Source organism: Peromyscus californicus, unplaced genomic scaffold (assembly GCF_007827085.1).
Source record: "Peromyscus californicus insignis strain IS unplaced genomic scaffold, ASM782708v3 Scaffold_18__1_contigs__length_77618521, whole genome shotgun sequence".
NCBI classification, from domain to species: Eukaryota; Metazoa; Chordata; class Mammalia; order Rodentia; family Cricetidae; genus Peromyscus; species Peromyscus californicus.
Window position 1 is genome coordinate 5803033 of NW_026294480.1, and position 20459 is coordinate 5823491.

A 20459-nucleotide genomic window follows, 5' to 3' on the forward strand; every position below is an offset into this window, starting at 1 on the left:
ACCAGTGCCATTTCTAATGTTTTTAATGCCATTGTTGCGGCTGAAGAGATGGCTTGGTGGGAAAGTGCTTTCTGGGCAATCATAAGGAACTGACTTTGGAGCCCAAAACACCCACAGTAAAAGCTCACTCTGGAAACAAGTCCTGCATCCCCAAGCACTAACTGGGGGTGCTCAGAGACAAGTGGGCCCTGGGATCTTCAACCCTATCCCTGGTTGCAGGGGTCAGAGACAAAGGAAACTTAGGATCTTTTAGGTAGCTATTCTAGCCAAAATGACAAGCTTCGAGTTCAATGAGAAGCTCTGTGTCGAAATGATAATGTAGCGAGCAGTAGAGGAAGGTTACTGGTGTCGACTTCTGGCCTTCACAGCACACAGACATGAAAGAGCACACCTGCACATACATGTGCATGTATGTGCACACACAGTGCCATTATTGGACAAAAGGGCAACACCTGCTCTGGGCATGTCCACTCCTCCATTTTTTGTCCATTCTCCTTTTGTCCTAAATTTGCACCCTTCTTTTGTCTTAAGTCTACCCTCTGCTATAGGTCAGAGTCCAGCTGGTCTCAGGAGAGACATAGACACAGGCTGGAGAATCTGAGCCAAGCAGGGAATCTGTCCCATACTCGAGGCTGGATTCCTTCAGGCTCCACCCACGCTCAGAAAACATTCGATTGTAACTGGGGACATTGGTGCCTCATCTCAGAGTTATTAGTCTCGTTAATTAAAGAATTTGAAAACAGACTGGGAAGAAAGCTTGAAGACAGTTTTATTTGAGTTTGAAAGAAAAAAAAAAGCAGGAGAATTCCTGGAGGAAAAGGATGGAAAAGAAGAGAGAAACCTATGCCATTTGTAAGCAACTTGGGGGATAGAAATGTTGGGGTGGGGTGGAACTTTAGGGGAAAACGAGGATGCCTTAAGCACCTGGGCTTTGGGCAGTATCTAAAAAAAAAAAGAGATGGAGAGAAGGAAAAGTTACATTTTTCTGAGTAATTCATAAAAATCAGGCACGCTTAACCCAGAGCTCACCGAGGGACTGTCCTGAGGGTAAGTTTCTGAGGAGGAAAAGCATATTAGACCTCCCATCTCTTTCACATGGCTGGTCAGGTGATTGACAGGCCCGGCTGGATTAACACTTGTGGTCTGGGGTAGCTTAAAATGTTAGGTCTCCATCCACGAACAGGAACAGATTCCAGGTTCTTGAAAGGAAAAATAGCTATTCCTATTGGTCATCAACAGCTCACTGCAAAAGGTCTCTGTAACAATCCTTCCTACAAAGAGGTAGCCTGGCATCATTTAGGAGATGTGTTGGAACTAGGGCCAGATACAGTCCATCTCCACCATGAAAACCCGAGATCCAGTTCCAAAACTGTCCACCAGACAGGAACAGAGTCTGGACCAGCGTTCTGATCGTGTTCGCACATGGAGCCAAAGCAGGACGTTGCTCAGGACCCAGATCTCCCTCCTGCCTGTGGGGTCTCTAGCCAAAGCTGCCTGTCCAGTGTTGCTCTACAGCCTTCGCCACCCTGATTCCTAAAGGACCCTTCCTCACACACTTTCTTAACATGGCTGTATTCAGAGAAGACGAGTCTCTTTATATTTTAAATGAAGTTTTAAGAAACTCATCATTCTTATAATAAATGGATATAGAGAAAATTTTCTGAAATAGGTTTTCCTCTTGTCGCTGCCTATTCTGTAGGAGCCCAAAAGCCATTTTCAATCTACCAGGATTCAACAGTGTGCTGCAACTTATCCTGTGTCGTGCAGCGAGGATTTGTGGGCAGCTGAACTGTTTAGATTGAGTGGCGGCTTTTTTCAGATGAAGATGCTTAACAATTAGAAGCAAATGTTGTCTTCCTGTCTATACTGCAAAGGGTTTTATCCTGGGCGCTGAGCCAAAACAATGCCATTTATAGGAGAAATAGCAAGGCAAGGCATTATTTATGTGTACAGTTCCTCAGCTATCTCCCCAGTTTTGGAGGGGTTCCCGCCAGATTTCCTCTTTTCCCACAAATTAGCATCGGCAGGCACGAGCCAAAGGCACCCTTCTCTGCTTGAAAAAAAATCGTCAGTGAAATTCCCCACTGTCAGCTGATCAGCCTTCCATTCAAATATGCCAACAAATTAAATCCCTTTCTAGTACCAGGCCTGCACCAGCTGGTACACGAGAGAAATGTTCGCCCTCTCCTCAGAATGCCAGGGAGCAGAGGCATGTTGGTGACTCATGATCGCCCAGGGAGCTGGAGCCTCATTGCTACTGTTGAGGACATAAGTTCATTCATTTTCCTGCATCTGCCCATTATGTGAGCCTCTACATTACCCACATCGAAAGTGATGCAGGGGCTGTCACTCTCTGGAAGGAGCTGGAAACACGAATGGCTATTTTAAAAACATCCCTAAAGAATGCAAAGACTGAAGGGGAGAAACACTTCACAGTTCTCAGTTTTAAGAAAGGCATTACAAATAAGAATTCTTAAAAATTAAAAAGGAAAAAAGATGACATTACCTCACACCCTGTCATCTTGCAGTGTTGGATTTGATTTTCTTGTCTCTTGTATTCTGCTCCATCTTGATGGACCCAAGGAAAGTCCATTCTCTCAAACTTCATCACATACTTGTTTTTATACTGAAAACATAGGTTGACCATTGACCGTGAGCTCTGTGGAGTCCACACAGGCCACCTTCCCTACTGGTGTTGGCAGATGCAAGCCCAGAGCAAGGCGCCTGCTGCCCAGACTCTGGGCCATGCCTGTCTCAAAAGTCTTGTTGTATTGCCTTTCTTCCTTCACTTCTCTTTCATAGTAGCCCTGTCTCTTTCTATTTAAATGGTGTTTGCTTTGAAATGTTTCAAAGACACAGAAAAGGACAAAGAGTAATGTCACAAGCACCCCAGTGTTCCCAGCACAGACCTTTCAAATGCTAAACCTGTGTCCTGTATGGCGCAGATGTGTTCCTTCCTCTGGGTACTGTTTGGATTTAGGTGTGTTTCCTTAATCGTCTTTCTAATTTGTTCAGTCTTACTTCATATGAACGTGATTTGTTCAGTTAATATTTTTATTGTATTTGCTTGAGAATGCTTTCATCTCTACCATCTTACCTTGTGCTGTATTTGGATCCTTATTCCTGACTTTTAAAGGATTAATTGATTCTGTGATTCTTGACTGGTTCTGAAGCATGGATGTCTGCAGATACAATTCATAGGAATGCATCCTGTTCCCTGTTGCTGTCATCTCACTGCATGCCTTTGTAGGAAGTCTGGTTCTCGGAGTCCTTGAAGGGCTTTCATCTCTTCTGGTGTCTTAGTACAGGTGTACATCTGTTCCTATACACCTAAGTGACAGGTGTGGCCTCTCCTGTCTTTGCTGAGTTTCTGAGATGCCTGCTTTTGTCTCCATACACATCGCTTCCCTTCAAGCCCAGCGCTCCTGACTATACATTGTGTTTCCAATCTGAGCTGCAAGCTATACCATTTTTCCTTCAGGTTCCACTGATGTGAATGTTTGTGTTCACTTAGATTCCATATCCATCTTTCATAATTTCAATGTGTATCTACTGGGTTCTTGTGAAAGTATGACTTTTACTATATACAGTTATAGTTTGTGTATGGATTTTGAACATTTCTTTCGTCTGCTGCAACAATTTTGCTGGTTTTATTCCATTACTTATGGCTCATAAATACATGGATTGTGCCATTTTGTCTGTTGACTATCTCATAGAGGTGTTTCCCTTCACTATTTCTAATTTAGACATGATTTCATTGCAAGGACTCTTGCTCTCAGTCACCCCATCCATTCTTTGTTATAAAGGCATCATCATGAGGTGATTTTTGGTGCCAAGTGTCTCTGGGATTCACTTGTTCGAGGTGCCACCTTTGGTTACATCCCTACATGGAGATGGCTGTACTTAGTAAGTCATGGAGATTTACATCAATGTCCATGGCATGGCATGAGATTGGGGATCTTGAATGTCTATGATGCCTTTTCTACATAGGGCCCCAGAGATAGTATTCTTCCCTTGAGATTTCCAGGCCTGCTTTCTGCTCTCTGGTAGTACAGTACTTCATAGCCCCTGACTTCACTGAAGTAGCTCAAGTCCAGCTCACAATTAATCAAATTCCTGGACACATTCCTTACTCTGGTAGATGTTAAATCTCAGACTATACAGATGGCACCAGCCCTGGTTCCGTTGGGTCTATCAAGTGTCAGTGCCCCTCAGTGTTTAATGCCATTCTTGGAGCTAAGAATTTTATTTCTTATCTAATTTGTGTGAAAAAAAATAATTTGTTGCATTGTTTGAAGCGTTTTCACTGGAATTCGTGCATCTCACCTTTGCTGACACACCCGTGCTTGTTTTCTGACTTGGCCGTCTTCTAGCGAGGTTGCATCTTCTTCAGCGTTCCCTCTCATAGTGCATGCATGTCTGTGTATTCGTGATTTTTGAATTTTAATTAATAAGTGACCATTGTATGTATAGATGGCACATGGTGTGATATTTTGATAATTATAGGTAGGGGGTAAATTAAAAATGAAGGTAGTTATATCTATTACCTGATAATTTTTTCTAAATCAAGAAAGGCAAGCAGTGATTAGGAATGAGTGAGTGAGCATATAATGAATGACTAACAGAGGGATTTTGTTTTTACTTGGAAATGGTCAGTGGAGGAAAGCATTTTCTGGAAAGAGATTCTGGAACCTTCTTTACCTAGCCTCCTCTGGTTTCAGGACTGAGTAGACTTAATTGCACGATCAGTTGGCTCCTCTTTGCAGGTTGTTCTTCCTGCACTGCGTGTGTATAATTTTACTGCAGATACACACTTCTTTCAAAACCAAATAATATTCAAACACAGAGCACTTTTGCATGTTTCAATTATTTTATTCAAATTATCTGTCACATTCAATGATTGTGTTAAACCAGGCATCGTGAAAATTGTTGAAGCAAGGGTAAGTTTTTCTAATAATGTTTAGTTAGATATCTTGTGCTTCATTATCCCAAGCTAAGCTAATAACAATGATACTTCACTTAAGAAAATTTAATAGCAAAATTACAACCTCAGAACGATTGTTTCTACATAGACGCTGTCAATTTCCTTATTCATTTAAAAATTTATTTTCAGTAATTCTTTAATACTTTTTCAAAAGGCCATTTTTTTAGCATTATCCCAAAAGAGGAAAATAACAGAAAAGAATGTGAAAGTATTATCATTCATACCCAGTAGAAATAGACTTGATTCCTTTGGCTGTGGCAATGGGAAATAACTACAGTAGAGGTCGTTTGCTTTTAGAATACACCTCAGAAGAGCAGGCATGTGATGAGTTACGAGAAGCAGTGTCTAGGCAGTTTGTGGTGACTCCTGTACTGTGGCCCACCGTAAGAGCTATGGATGTCATACCCAGTGCTTTGAGAAGCCATGGAGGATTTGAAGCAGGCGTCATGATCTGGATGTGCTTTGCAGTGATGTGTTTGCTTTTCTGGAGCAGAAAAGAAATGGGACTGAGTACGATGTGGTCTGCATGGAGATGGCACTGAACAGGATGAAAATGGACAAGTTCTGAGCTGCAGTATAGTGATGCAGATGGGTCTTGTTGCTTCATTAGAAATGAAAATTATCAAAGGACTGTTATGTGGATACGAAAATTATCAGAGCTCTGTTTGTGTGCTTCGTTTGAGAAGCTAGAATAGCCTGCCATTCTACAGAAAGAAAGCATCCCGTGGAAGGGACAGATTTGAGGGAAAATGTGGATCCAAGGGCTCATTTTTTACACCAAGGATGTGTGCATGCATTAGACACCAGGTGCTTGTGTTTCAGGAAGGAAGAAAGTTTGTGAATTTTGGGATGATGGAAGAAGCTGCATTGAGGTACAATCTGGAAAATTCATTACTCAGGTAGACTTTAAGTCTAGGGAAAGGGTTCGAATTCATGGGACAGTGGGAAAGAGTGTGTGCTTTCATAGGATAAAACATGTTGGGAAGTTCAAACCTTTGGTCTGTATTATAGCCATGAAGGGAAACTTTGCTAGCCAATAATAAGCTTTTTTCTCTCTCCACATTTGAGGACCTCCAGGTGGTCTGAGCCCCTCAAAGCTGAGTCTAGTCATCAGGAGGCCAGCTACTGTCTGTGGCAACAACCATATGAATTCCTTTCCCTTTCCTGCACTTGCACTTCTTTTCTGGTTTTGGTGGCTGCTGAAGTCCCTTTCATGTTGAAGTTGTATCATTTATCTATAAAGGGACTTCCAGTTGTTCCGTGAGGACTTATGGTTAAGTGTTCTTTCCCCTCCACCATTGCCCTTGACGAATGCCATTCGGAAGTTCTGAAGAGAGAAGACCAGCCTTCCTGGGAGGGACACATCAGGAGGGTGAGGAAAAGAAGGCACGTCTTACCGCCTTGAGTTAAATTCCAGAGAAAGGCATCCCTGTCTATCCAATGCAATGGCTTATGATAAGTATGAATTGTAGGCTTTGAGAGAGCGTGCTTCTGCTGAGTTATTCTCCCCCAAAATGAGTGACTCTGCCTTTGTTGGGGCCACCTTTATTTCATGAAGGCAAAAATCACAGAAGGGGAAAGGCCTTTGTCTCCAATCAGCCTTTTCCATGAATGTAACAATATACCTGATTAAAGTGCCAAAGTCAAACATCATCACTAAAAGGTATAATTTTTCTTGCTTCATGGCAAGGAAGAGTCAAACTTACTTTTCAGTAAGTATATAAATCAATTATACTCATGTGTTTAAAAGAAACAGCTTTGCAACAAGAATGTTAATTGAAATTGATTAAGTTGCACAAACATCTTGGTACACTTAATGGGCCAGAGCATGCTTTTGAAAGAACAAGCTGGATAAATGGTGGTAATCAAGAGCTTTTGACCAACCACTACTTTGACTTGTGGTATTTCTTGTTCCCTGGTGTCTTCTATTACAAAGTACCATTGAATTCATAGTTTGTAAACAACAGGAATTTATCTCAAAGTGTTTTAGAAAGCAGAAGTCTGTTTTCAGGGTGGCAGCATGGATAGGTCTGATAAGGAACTTCTTATGGTTGGAGACTAACTCCATTCTGATGATCTACCCACATCCCACACAAGCATTCAGTACATAAACAACCTTAGAAGAGACAAATGTCTATATGAACAATAATGACAGCTGTGACCATGTTTCCTGCTTTAAGGATTTAGGAAAATTACATTAGTAGGTTCTCTCGAGGGTCTGACCTCTCCAGCAAACAGTAAGTTGGCTGGGTTTTAGTACTAGGCATGATTTCCCTCCTATTGAGTGGGCCTTACGTCCAATTAACAACTATTGATTACCCCTGAGATAAACATGCCACTATTGTAAAATTGAGGGTATCTTTCAGTGCTGGTCATTATTGTGGTGTGTAGGTTTTACAACTGGGTAGGATTGTTTTTCTTCCTTGGCAGCTTGCATAGCACCTTTGGATACTATGAGAGCTGGTCCACTCCTTGCTCTACAGACAAGGATGGGTATTGGAGTAAAATTATCATCTTCCTGATTACTGTTTCATGAAACAATAAACCAAACTACATATTTTCTCCAACTTTGCATGAAATATTGACCAATATATAACTTGTACAAACTCAGAAAAGCCCCCAACAGGTTTGATAAAGATTGAAATAAATTAGAAAACGTTAAAATCTTAGAGTCAGATATATAAACATACCAAAATCAAATAATAAATAACCAACATTATCTAAATATCTAAAATATCCCTGTGTATTTTGATCCTAGGCTATTTGCCTTTGAATAAGCTGGAAGTCTACTGAAAAATCATAAGAGAAATTCTTAAATGTTTAAATAGTAACAGGTCATATATTAAAATATGTGAAATATAGTAAATGAAGTATGTGAATGGTAGAGATTGTTGCTTTAAAGCATTAGGAGATTGGGAAGAAAGGAGGGAGAGGATACTGTAAAATCTGTGGTCACAAAAAGAATTTAAGATGCAGTTCTATACAAAGAATTTTTTCACATACATTTAATTAACTGCTTATCTATAAAGGGCGCAGGTGCATTTATGAAATACAACAAATCTTCTGTAAAACATATTCTCCTGGGAATATGCATTAGACCTTAGATGTGCTTTTAAAGGTAGAGGTAGTCAGCCCAAATGCATATCCACGTCTTTGTAATGAAGTGAGCTGCATTGTGTATTGCTCATTTTGTGGCCATAGTACAGCAAAGCATGCAAGTATATGCCAATAACATATTTCCTATAAACAAGATTGATGTGATACTATCAAAAATATTGGAAATAATTACGCATTGAATTTTCAGGTCTATTATCTTACTGTATTCATCTTACTCCATGATTAAATGTTCCTAAGCTCCTTTTCATATAAATCTTTGTGCATAACAATATAGTATAGTGTGTAAAATAGTGGAATTTTATGAACTCTATTATTTTTGTCAGTTTTGTCCAGAATATATAACTCTTATTAAATAATATTTTAAAATAAAATAAAATGTTTGTATCAGAACAGAGGAAAACTAATCATTTAACTGTTCCTAACCTAGGGAGGCAGGAATTCTAATGAACAAATTACAATCAAACAAGCAAGTCAAAATAGATAATACTTTTTAAAGTCGGTAAAATAGAAAATAATTAAGAAAAATTAATAAAGCAAAAACATGGATTTTGGGGGGAAAAAGTAGTTTAAAAATTTCTAAGCCAGCAGCAACACTAATGAAAAGACATAGAAGAGATTAACATAAAGTTCTCAAACAGTTAGGGAGAAAATGATGCACTACGTACTTACAGACATCAACTGGATACATTAGGAATTTTATAATTACCTGAGGCCGAAAGTATTTATATAATGATAAAAATAGTATTCCTTAGAAAAACAAAACTTTAAGTGATTTTGTATCTATTGATTTACTTAAATTTGCTTTAAAATTCTTCCCACAAGAGAAAGTCTACATCCGAATATTTATATGTGAATCTCACCAAACGTTTTAAGAAAACAAGAGGAAAGAATTGATCAAATATTAACAAATCTTATAAATGTAAATGGATAAAAATACACTATCCAAAAAAAAGAGCATAGAAACCTTAGGCTACAAATCCAGGGTCACGTTTCATTGTGTCCTGGAGATCAGAAACAGGAAGGCAAAGGTAGGACATAAAATATAAAGAACTGTTACAGGAAGCAGATCATAGAAGAGCTATCTGTAGTAATATAAATTCTTGGCGTGATAGAATTCAAATGAAAGGCATTATGTATGAATAAAGAGCTTTTTAATTATCTCTTTTATTTTTTAAGGTTATAATATAATCACATCATTCCTCCCCTCTTAACCCTCCCATAAACTCCTTGCTGTCTTTCAAATTCATGGCCCCTTTTTTCATTAATTGTTGTTATGTACATATGTGTTCATAACATATATATATATATATATATATATATACACATATGTTCCTAAATATATAAATATGACATGCTTAGTCTGTATAATGTTTCTTGTATGTAGATGTTTTCAGAGATGACTGTTTGGTGTTGGATAACTAATGGGCGTGTTCTTCCCTGAGGAAGACTGTTTATCACATTCTAAGTATTTCTCAGTTGCCTTTATGGAGGGTTGAGATGTGCTCTCCCAGGTCCACATTAGCATGCCTGTTGTCCTTGTTCAACACACACTTGGGCAGTCCTGTTGGTGAGACTTTATGGGTGTAGCTTCTGATATTACTAGGAGACACAATCTCACAGCGAACATTCTGGTTCTCGGGCTTTTAACAACCTTTCTGCCGCCTTTTCTGCAATGTTTCCTGAGCCTTGGGTGCAGGAGTTGTGTTATCGATGTTTCTGTTGGGACTGGGCTTCACAAGTCTGAATTTGGATTGGTTTTGTTTTCTGAAATGGTTTTTATCTCTTGCAAAAAATAATTTTCCTTGATGCCAGATGAGGAGACTTATCGGTGGGTATCAGGACAAATGTTCATGAGGAGATTATGTTTGATTTGTAAAGTGGTGGTTGTAGGTTCTCCCAAAAGACTCAGGACTTCACCAGCCCTGGTTAGTTGGCTATGTTTCTGGTATCAGACATGATTTCACCATTGTCGAGTGTATCTTTATCCAACTAGAGTTACCACCAAGGTATTTATGCCTCCACGGCACCCTTAGGGTTATCCTACCACGCTGGTCCTTGTGGTTCACAGGTATCACAGCTGCATAGGACTGTTTTTTGCTTCCCTCCTTTGGAACCTTGAGTTTTATTATGATGTAATCTCCAAGAGAATTTAGCAATCATAACTTCCTGTGTACTCCAGCTTCTCTGTGAAGGAAAAGAAGAAGATTTATTGGAATGTTCAGATGTATTGACAAACTCAGAGTCCTGATGGGAAATACTTTTACACTCGCTAGCATTCATAGGTCAAGTGAAAGTCTAACTCCTCGGGCTCTCTCAAAGTTCTTAGATAACACACTTTGTTACCAACAATAAGTAAAATATATAGCATTTTCAAAATGCATAAGACATAGTAGAAATGTGATGTATTTATCATACACAGAGCAAAAGTAAATTACCATAATGGGAAAAACAGAATCTTCAGTTTCTGCTCAGATATAATGAAATTAGAAATAACAAGGGCCAACCAAAAATAGCCACTCTGCAGAATTTGATAATCATGTTTTTAATTATTCTCATATTATAAGGAGATGGAAATTGAAATTATAGACTTTATAGAAAAGAGTAACAATGAGTAGCTATAAATCAAAAGCTATGATTTGAGTAAAAGAATGATTGTTGGAATATTTGTGTTCTTAAATATATTTATTAGGAAATATAAAATATTGATAATAAATAACAATTAAGAAAAGAGAAGAGTATAAGTTTCAATAAGGTTATTTTAAGTTGAATTGGAAGCTAATAATGTAGAAAATTAACAGAAATCATAGTACTTAATAAGAAGCAAAAACTCAAGTTCTGAGTTTGGCAAAATATGTGGTTTCAAGACTCATCTGAGCCGGGCGTGGTGGCGCACGCCTTTAATCCCAGGACTCGGGAGGCAGAGGCCGGCGGATCTCTGTGAGTTCGAGGCCAGCCTGGTCTCCAAAGCGAGTTCCAGGAAAGGCGCAAAGCTACACAGAGAAACCCTGTCTCGGAAAAAAAAAAAAAAAGACTCATCTGGATTTTAGAAAAAATAATATTAAGCACAAAAATAAATTATTTCAAATATGAGGATTTTTTAAATTATAGGAAAAATTTACATCGGATATTTTTGTAATTTTAAATTATAATTACATTATTTTCCTCCTTCCACTTTCTTCCTCCATCTCCTCCTGTGCATTCCCCTTGTTCTAACTCAAATTCATGACTTCTTTTTCCTTAATTGCTATTGTTTGTATAGATAAACTCCTAAATACATAGATACAACTCGCTCAACCCATATAATGTTATCTGCATGTATATGATCTCAGGGTTGAACACGCGGTATTGGATCACCAATTCTGGAGGGAGATGGCTCTTCCCTGGTTCTTACAATCTTGCTACCCTCTTTGCTGCTATGATCCCTGAGCCTTAGGGGTACGGATTGTGCCGTAGATGTTACGTAGAATTTTTACATTTGAAAATCCAAATAAAATAGATAATTTCCTAGTGGCATTATCAAGATTGATCCAAGAAACAGAACCAACAAACATGGCAGAATTATGTAATGCCTACTAGTAAAAACAGATCTCCGTCAAAAATATAATTACACTGTGGCTGAAGAGATTGCTCAGTGGTTGAGATCACAGATTGCTCTTGCAGAGGATCCAGGTTCCCAGGACCAATATGGTGGCACACAACCATGGATAACTACAGTTCCAGGAGATCCAATGCTCTCCTCTGACTTCCACTGACAGTAGGCATATACATTGTATACACAACATACATACATACATGCAGGTAAAACATTTATACACATAAAAGGAATAAATCTGTTTTAAATTTAAAATGCAACCACATAGGCATTGTGTGCATATTATGTAATGGAGATATAACCTTCATCTGCCAAATAAGACTCCTGCCTACTTTCATGTCTGTTTTGTGGAGGGGACCCACTGGTACTTAGCTATGGTTGCTTGGTACTTTAGGCTACACACACTCCCTCCCCTAGGAGGAGTTTCTGTGGTGTGCAAGTAGGGAGGTTATAAGCCTAGGGCAGAGGCTGGCAAACAGGATCTTTGCAGGCTTCTGACCACGGCATAAGAACTGGATTGTTCTCTGAGGGGATAATGTTCTGGATAAGGGAATTTAGGGAGCACATAATATTTACCTCAGCTAGACTCTAAGTAGCCCTGAGATCCCATGGCACTCCTTTTTGTGTAATAGCAGCTTGATGACCCATGATGCCAGTCAACAATCTAGATTTGCTCTGTATACACCATCGCATAGGGTCTTATTTGAAGCACCTTGACTTGGTGCCCAAGCATTGGCTTGAAGTGAAGTTTACAGTCTTGCTGAGGTCACCAAAATCATCTCCTGAAATAGCGTAGGTGTGCGGGCCAGTGGGTTGAGAGATCGTGCCCCATTGTGAGGAGGACCTCAGGCGTTGCTCGGTACATCAACTGCTTGCTCTGTTGCTCCTCCTGGGGCTCAGGGTGTGTTCTCGAAGGATGATTGATTGCACTTGTACTTACTCATTTGTGTCTGGTTCTTCTATTCACGTCCTTGTCATCTGGAGGACTCTCTCCTCTTCAGTGCTGCTTCATCTGTTTCTTCTCGATTTCTAGCCCGTTGCATCAGCACAAGCTTCCGTGGTGGCCTCAGATTACATCCAACCTTTCCTTGGATGTTCCATTTGAATTTCACCTTCAATTGTTCATAGTGCTTTGGCCCTTTACTTAGCCTGAATTCTTCTAGCATGGGATTAAATGGCATTTTAAAGATTATGAATTCTTTAGTAATTTAAAGTACCACTCAGAAATACATAAAATTCCTTTTTCTCATGTATATTTGTATAGTGTGTGTGTGTGTGTGCGTGTGCGTGCTCACTTGTGTGTGGGTGCAATCACCTATGGGTACATGCATATGCATGTGAGGGTCAGATGTTAATATTAGGTGTCTTCTGTCACTCTCCACTTTATTCACTGAGAAGGAATCTCTTGTTTAACCTGAAGATCATGCAGCTAGCCCAACAAGCCAATTTGCCCTGTGGATCCACTGTCTCTTCCTTCTGAGTGCTAGGAACGTGGCTTTCCACACTCACCTGGTTTATTATTGGGTGCTGAGGATGAAAACTCTAGTCTTTGTCCTTATAAGAAAGTGCTTTTATCCGCTGAGCTTTCTCCACATCCCTGACATACAGTTCTTATATGTGAGCCTGAAAGCTGTCTGGGCAGATTTAGCCCAGTGAACATGCTTTTCGTGTGATCACAGGATACTTTCATGTTTGTTGACTTGATCAAGCCTGTGCATGGCCTGCCCGGTAAAATCTTGCAAGAAATTCAGGAGACACTTAACCGTGTCTGTGTTGAATAAAGTTGAATCTGAGTGGAAGGTATGGAGGAGAGTGGAGATTCACTGTCTCCAGGACACCAGTGATAAGGGTAGGATGAGATGCTCAAGGTGGTTGTGGTGGCATCCGTAGAATGGATTCACAGCAGCTTCTAAGACACCGGCAGCAGGAGAGAGGCAACTCAGGTGATGGGATGGACAAATGGAGCATAAAATAGTGAAACAAAATGGGAGCCCCATAAAAACGGTCCTTTCATTCGTAAAATACCAATATTATAGGGCTGCTTTGTTAAGTCCCAGGGTGTTTTTCCACCATGGCTATCAACACTTTTCCAAGGATATACATTTCATTTGGCTTTGCTTCATTTTTCTTTTCTCTTAAATATATATAATTTTTGAGAAAAGATATAACATATATATTGAGGTTTGAAGTCCTGATTTAGTCACCTCCTAATTAAGTAAAAAGTGTTATTGGTGATTTCCAGAGTGATAGACATGACCTCCACACTAACCTGTTGCCTTTTGTCTCCTGGTAGAACATCCGTCCTTGGCTTCTCCTTTGGAGCTGCGTTTTTCTCCCTCACCTTCATCCTCTTTGTCTGCTTCGCTGGACAGCTTTTGGTAGGTGCTTCAAACATAGAACTTCTTTGGAAAGTGTGTTTATTGTATTGAAATGGCTTACTTCCATTTCTCAGAAGCAAGGGAATTGTTGACTATTTGAAGAGCTGTAGATGTGTCTAGCATCCTTCAGAGCCTCAGGTACAAACTGAAGTGTCTCAGGGACAACAAAGACACTCATTTAACAGCTATTACAATGTTACATGGCTTTTTTTTTCTCCTGGAGATGAGGACTCACTCTGTAGCCCAGCCTGGCCTCCAACTTACAATCCTATTACCTCTGACTTCCAAATAGCTGGGGAAATGGATGTGTACCACTGCACCCAGCAAAAATGTTGGGTGTCACTCCATAAGATTCATGCTTTTGTTCATCTGATTGTCAGCTGTTTTAAAATCATCTCTCAGTTTCAGACTACTTGCAGCAGTGAATGCAAGCATGAGAAGCTTTTCATGTAAAGGGCAATTAAAATATTTTTAACGACACCTTTTAAATCTAGTTTGAAGATATAAAAATTTGGAATCTAGCAAATGGAAAAATACCATTTATTTGCATTTGAAGCCAACCCTTGTACAGTTTCATAGGTTACATGCTAGCTAAGCACTAGTTTGGGATATAAAAATTATCTCTTCATTTATTGTTTGCATATTAAGCAAATGTCACTAGCTGGCCAGAGCACTATGAGAGCTATCTTAGAAAGCCAACAAGGAGACATACAGTAAGCCAATGTTTCATTTCACTGGACACAAGTGAAAACAGGAGACACAAAGCATCCATGCACATAAAATACTTACAATGAGAATGCACGTGACTTTCCATGATCTACAGTCTTCCCTGTGTGGAAAAGCACACGGACTCACTCTCTCTTCCTTGCCCTCCTCTTCAGCCCACTTCTCAGGCCTTCAGCACAAGAACCATCACTGTGGCTCCACTATAAATCCAGCCCTGTTCGAAAAATAATAGTTTACACCTCTGTGCCTAAGTAGTTGTGTTTGTCATTGACGTGGAGATGGAGCATGGAGGATATTGGGTCTGTTACTTTCAAGGAAATACTATGATCTTTCTCATGCCTCTCTTTTGGCATTGGAGACTCCAGCCTCTTCATCATTAATCACATAGCTCTTGAAAGCCCATGTTCTTAGACTGTGAACTCCCAAGTTCTATCAAGATGAAATTAATAGTTCCTCACCACTACCATGCTTCCTAGGGGCTTCCCAAAGCCTAGTACCTACTTGCCACTTGATAGCAAGTTCTCTGGTGTCTCTGAGAAAATTTTGAACCTACAAATTAACCAGTGTCTACCTCCCCCTCAGAAGACTCTAACATGCCAGAGATTGCAAAGGCTAAACTTGAAGATATTTACCTTTAAAATTAGCATACAGAAAGGAATGAGTTTCCTTAGTACATTTTTATGCATGCATTGTTTTGGATTCTCCTCCTCCCCTACTCATCTCCCTCTTCTCTCCCCTCACTTGAACCCTTCCATCCTCAGTACTATCCCTTCCATTTTCATGTCTCCTATATTTTGTCGCCTGCTCCTAGCCCATTCCTTAAAGATTCCCTTCCCAACTCATGCTCCCTTCATAGTTTGGAGGCCTATACCTGTACTCACTCCCACATAAATACACACCAGCAGTCCTAGCATCTGAGAGGGAGATCACTACAAGTTCAAGGCCAGCTTGGTCAACATACTGAGTTCCAGGATAGTTGGGGCTACAGAGTATGATGCTGTCTCAAAAAGTAAATTAGGATCTCTAATCTGCATGTGAGACAGATTATGTGGTATTTGTGCTTCTGAGTCTGGGATACCTTACTTAATATAATTTTCAGGCACATATTTCCTTCAGACTTCATAATCTTTTATAGCTGAATAAAATGTCATTGTGTGTGTATCCCATTTTTACTGTTCACTCCTACATTTATGGATACCTAGACTGATTTAATTTCCTTGCTGTTGTAAATACCACAGCAACAAACATGGTTGTGCAAGTATCTCTGGGGTAAGCTACAGAGTCCCTTGAGTGTTTGCCCTGGAGTGGTATGTCTGGGTCACATGGTACTTCTCTTTTTAGTGTTTTGAAAATCCTCCACATTGATTTCTGTGTTGCCCGTACCAGTGTACAATCCCACTAGCAGTGAATAAGAGTTCCTCCTTCCCAACATCTTCTCTAGCATGTGTTGTCATTCATTTTCTTGATGTCTACTCTAACTAGAGTAAGACACCGACTAGAGTAAGATCTCTCTTTTGACAAAAATCGAGTCAAAATGGATCCATGCTCTTAAGTCAAAAACTGAAGTGCTGAAACTGCTAGGGAGAAAGAAAACACTTCAAGCCATAGGCATAGACACAACCTTGTGAAACAGGACTCCAGTAGTACAAGTACCCAAGAACTGACAAATGACATTACATGACATTACATGAAAGGAAACTATTGGCAGAGGAAAGAGCCTACAGAATCAAATCCTTATCAGTTGTGGTTCAGATAGAAAATTAGTATCCAGAATGTATAAACATGAACAAATTGAACACACAAAAAAACATAAACCTGCTAATCAATAAATGAGCCAATGAACTGAACAGATAGTTCTCAGAAGATGAAACACAAATGGCTAATAAATATTTTCAAAGGTGTTCGACAGCCTCACCTCCAGGTAAAAGCAAATTAGGACATTTCTCTTGAACATTCAATAAAGGGATCCTTGAATAAGGCTCCCCAGTGGCCAGTTGTAACTTCAGGAAGAAATTCTCATTCCAGAAATGGTTTCTTTTGGTGTTTGTAGGATTCTGTAATGATTGTTTAACTGTCAACAGCAAGAGTATTAATGAGTAACTGGTTTAGAGAGTGTTAAGTGTTATCGTATGATACCCTGCAAATAGAATGGAAAATTGTGTATACCAAGATCCTCTTTGGTGGTCATGGAAAGATGGTGCCGCCACCTGGCTGCTCGTTCTCTGGGCCCTGGAAAACTTACCAGTTGCATAAGAGCTGGTGGGATTAGCATTTACTTGTTAATTAAATACCGAACTTCTGAAAATGTACAGAATGCCACCAACTGTTAACCTGCAAACATAAATGCTGAGGGCAGTATTGATGCTAGAGGTGCCAGTGTGAAATTCTTGCTGTGAAGAATTAAAGTAAAGCTGCTCTTTCAAAAGGAAGTCACGCAGAGGCAAGTATGATGGCTAGTTTTAGTTTTGACTTTCAACGTGATTGGAATAAGAAACATTGAGGCACAGATGAGGCATATAGATGGGTGTATCTGTAAAGGTGTTTCCAGGGCTGTTTAATAGAGAAGAGAAACCCCATCTCAGACGTGGATCATACCATCACATGAGCTGGACTGAATTACAAGGGGAGAAGGAAAAGGCCAGTTAGGTATTTTTCCCCTTCCTCTGCTTCCTGGCTTGCTGATCCCACCACCATGCTTCCCCGACCATGATGGACCGACTGCATTCTGCTAAGCTGTGATTCAGAATGAACCCTGTCTTAAGTTGCTTTGGTCAGATTTTTGGTCACAGCAACGAGAGAAGTCACTGATCCTGTCAATCTGGTCGATGCTTTTCCTTCCAGAACTTTGTCCTTGTAGTGGTCTTCTGCACAAAATGTGCAGCACAAGGAAGCCATGGTGGCTGGCATTTCATAGCTGGCTTGACCAAAGGTAGCAAAGCGTGCAGTGTGCCAACACTGGAGTGATAATGACACGCGGACCCTAGCTTCTTCTTGTTGACCCCCAAACGGGAGGAGGTTTATTGAGTAACTTGTTCTGAACCTTGTCGGGAATTTCTTTCTTTTACAATGGCCCACTGAACAGCTCCTCCCTGCCTTTCCCTCACACCTGCACCTTGCCACTGCCTCCCCAGGGAGTGCTCCCTCCCAACCACCATGGCACTCACTGCCAAGTTCTTGCCCATGGAACTGGGCTCAGAAGACAGTCCCATTCCCAGAGACCTTGGAATCTCCACCAGTTTTGTGATGAGCATCATGGGACTCCAGACCTGTGCTACATAGTTAAGCCTCAGTTTTATAATGTGCTTTGTGATCTTTTTTATCTTGTCATTGTTTCCCCTGACATATAGTAAGTCCCTTAAGACAAGAATGGCTTCTCAACACCCAGTTGGCCTCCCACTAGACCCTGTATAATCCTGTCCACGTGAACTGTTTTGTAAGTAGGCACTGCCTGCACACAGACATCCTTACTTCCCCTCTTCTGCTCGAGGAAGCCCATCTATCTCCTCACAGATGCTCAGAGTCAATAAAAGAAAAATTACAGTGATGGCAATGTTAATAATGAGCACAGATATTGCTGGACAGCTTCTGAGCTGTGTGGAAGGGATTTAGCTCTCTATGGTACAAAACAGTCACTCTGACCAGAAATAGCGCACACACACACACACACACACACACACACACACACACACACACACACAAAGCATCCCCCAAACAAAACTTACCTTTGAAAATGCTAGAAAATGTCAGAAGACATTTTCCTCCAGTGTTGGTACCCCCTGCCTTGTGCAGTAGAAGTGAGTCTGATGCCGCCTCGCCAACCACCTCCTTTAGGATGATAATGAAAGCACAGATGCAGAGTTCATGCTAGGAGAGGAAAAGTAGGTCACACCCCAGCTAACACAAAGCTCTCTGCTCTTGAGGAGTGCTTGTCCATTGAAGTCTGGCTTCTCTAATGGCAATACAGTACTCGCAGCCTTCTTGGACTGAACTTGCAGGTGACCCCTTTTCCATCTTTCTCTCAGCTTCTCTTTGTCTGTTGGGAAAATTAGTAATAATTTGGTAATACAGCTGGTAAATAGCATGTGGCTGCATGCTGTTTTCTGTGATCTAGACATCCCCCTCCTTCATTTGACAAGAAGCGTATATGTACATTATAATTGCTGCTACAATCTGATGTGATTTTTTTAATTCACCATGTCTCTTTGCTTTTTATCTATTGTTCCTCTCTTCTGCTTTTTTTAAAAAACAATTGTACTTTTTTCTCACCAATAACTTGGACATGATGCACTCCAGCCTGACTGTTTATTCGGGGTTTGGTTTTAGTTTACTTTAAAACTTGTGCTGTGCACCTGATTCTCAAATTCTGTTATAACTGCATCTTGAACAATGCAGGGACCATACTCTAATCTCATTATCAATCCCATCTTCCAGGCTAGTATTGTTTAATCTTTGTATATTTAATATTCTCAGATTATTCGCTTTATCATTATTCTTGTTGGTTAGTGATTTTCTGACTACCCCTTTCTGAACATGTTATCTTCCTCTGAATTCACTTTTCTCAGTAAGAAACACCTGCCTTCCTGACCCTTCCATGAGAGTTTGCATGACAGCGTTTTTATTTTATAAATAAATGTTTCTTCATTGTGATCCTTTATCATCATTTTTTAAAATTTTGTTCTAACAATTCCATATTCTCCTGGTCTGTGTAGTACTGAGAACTCTCCCTCTCTCTCTCCCCCTCCTTTTTCCCCTTCCCCTCTTTCTTCCCCTCTGTCTCCCCCTCCCTTTCCCCCCTCTCCCCCCTCTGTGTCCAAGCACAGCATATGGAAGTCAGAAGATAAGATTTAAGTGTTGGTCCTCACCTTTCACCTTGCTTGAGACCAGGTTTCCCATTTTTCAGTCCTGCATACACAAGGCTAGGCAGCCTACAAGTTTCCAGAGATTCCCCTGTCTCTGTCTCCCACCGCAGGCTATGCAATGGGCTTACAGACATGTTCTGCTACGCTGGGTTCTGCGTGGATCTGGGGATCTGAACTCAGGTCCTCAGATTTTCACAGCTAGTGCTTAATCAACTGAGCCAAGTCTCCTGCCTCAGTGAAGGCAATAGTTTGGGTTGAGCTATCTTTTCAGCTATTTGAAATCCGAGTGCGTTGTATCAGCATTAACTCTCTTGTGGAGGGTCATCTGTTTGGGTTCAAGGACTCGAGTGTTCATTGTGCGCCTTTTCACCACCCTACAGGTCTCGTGGGTCCCATCTTAACATCTAGGGTAAGATGTCCCTGTAAGTGTATATTCGTTCCTTCTATATATCTCTCCATATAGTTAGCACCAGTCCTGTTTGTTGGTGGTGAATGTAGTCCTGTCTCCGTGTAAGGAAGAGCCAATCCTTGGACACTGGGGCCCATGAGCAAGGGTATGAGGAAGTAGATTTGGTGGAATGATGCTAGTGGTTAAGTCAAAGGCTGCACTGCCCTGGGCTCTGGAAGCATCTCCTCTTCAGTTGAGTGACAGCTTCTGAGGACAGGTCAACTTTCTATTGGTAATGTTGAATCAAAATAGGAGGGGTTTTAATAAGCCTCCTTTTCTATCAGGATTGTTAGTCAGGTACTGAAAAGTGAATATTCTGAACAGTGTAGAGAACTGCAAACAGAATCAGTGTTGA

The 20459-nt window shown here is 40.4% G+C and overlaps 1 protein-coding gene across 2 annotated transcripts in view; it reads left to right on the top strand.

Moving 5' to 3' along the window:
* Positions 1–20459, top strand: part of Adcy2 (adenylate cyclase 2) — a 382099-nt gene that overhangs the window by 294816 nt on the left and 66824 nt on the right. For both annotated transcript variants that reach the window (XM_052742939.1, XM_052742940.1), the window contains exon 15: positions 13987–14071. In XM_052742939.1, the coding sequence (XP_052598899.1) occupies positions 13987–14071 (85 nt within the window). The remainder of the gene's footprint in view (positions 1–13986; positions 14072–20459) is intronic.